Here is a 1015-nt window from a genome sequence, read left to right as displayed (position 1 = left end):
GATATATATGTAGTTATATTCAGACTATTACCTGGTTGAGATACGCGAAAGTATTGATGCAAATATACGCAGATATGTTTACACATACTTTCCAACGAAATTTTCCAGCACTGAACTCTTTCCCGCACTCTGTCCACCCACTACAGCTATTTGCGGCAGATCAATAGGCACATCACGGCCAAGGGCCGCGAACGAATCTTGGAGACCGTTCACGACCTGGATCAGGTCCTCCATTCCACGATTACCCATGGTGGAGATCCGTGTGTATGTACTGTGCTTATTAGATGAGGGCTCGCGTATATGAGTGTGCAAGTATTGCGTACGAGTGTGCGTAGGTGAATACTTACACCCGACTCAGACTGTGCAAGACTCTCAGAATCGTATATTACACAACCACCGTATATAAATAAAATAAACAAAAATTATACATCACCCCTACGAGAGTTGTCCTGCTTTTAGTTGAGATTATATGTTGAGCACCCATTTTTAGCTATATGGGTTCCGATAAAGAATGCAGGAAGGGACAAATTTGGCTTCAGGTTTTCGGTTTTGGGTTGGTACAAAACGGCGTTCAATAAAAGCCCGCTACGGACCTATTTCTTACATCTTCGCCAATGGCATCAGTCTTGCACAGATCGATGAGTCACTAACAGATTGGAACTCCAGAAGACCAAAAATATAAAAATCCTAAGGAACGGTACATATTATAAACCCTAAATATTACCGATTTGCAGCTAAATGAATACCGGTACAAGATGGGTTCCCGCTCTTATTCTCTGCCATCCAATCGTTCGCTTCCAATCACATTGGATCTGGTCTAAGACTTTTCTTGTTGGGTTGAAGTATGATGAACGGTAAATTGCCGCGCTCATATACTTTAGTGAGGCAGATACAGTCGTATAGTGTATCTTATTCGACTGAACACAAAGCGTATATCCATCTGTGAGGTCGTATCAACACATTCGGAACCTCGCAATACACACACACACACACAAACACACACACACACACACAC

General features: G+C 42.5%; 1 protein-coding gene across 1 annotated transcript; it reads right to left on the bottom strand.

Annotated features, from left to right (window-relative positions):
- Window positions 1-88: 88 nt before the first annotated feature.
- SARC_17149 (hypothetical protein) lies at window positions 89-249 on the bottom strand (the record flags this gene model as incomplete). The annotated part of the gene is made up of 1 exon (XM_014288753.1): window positions 89-249. A coding segment is annotated over one exon (161 nt), but the record flags the coding sequence as incomplete, so codon positions are not given.
- Window positions 250-1015: the final 766 nt, after the last annotated feature.

This window comes from Sphaeroforma arctica (assembly GCF_001186125.1).
Source record: "Sphaeroforma arctica JP610 unplaced genomic scaffold supercont1.9869, whole genome shotgun sequence".
Lineage (NCBI taxonomy): Eukaryota > Ichthyosporea > Ichthyophonida > Sphaeroforma > Sphaeroforma arctica.
This window is presented reverse-complemented; position numbering and strand designations above follow the sequence as displayed.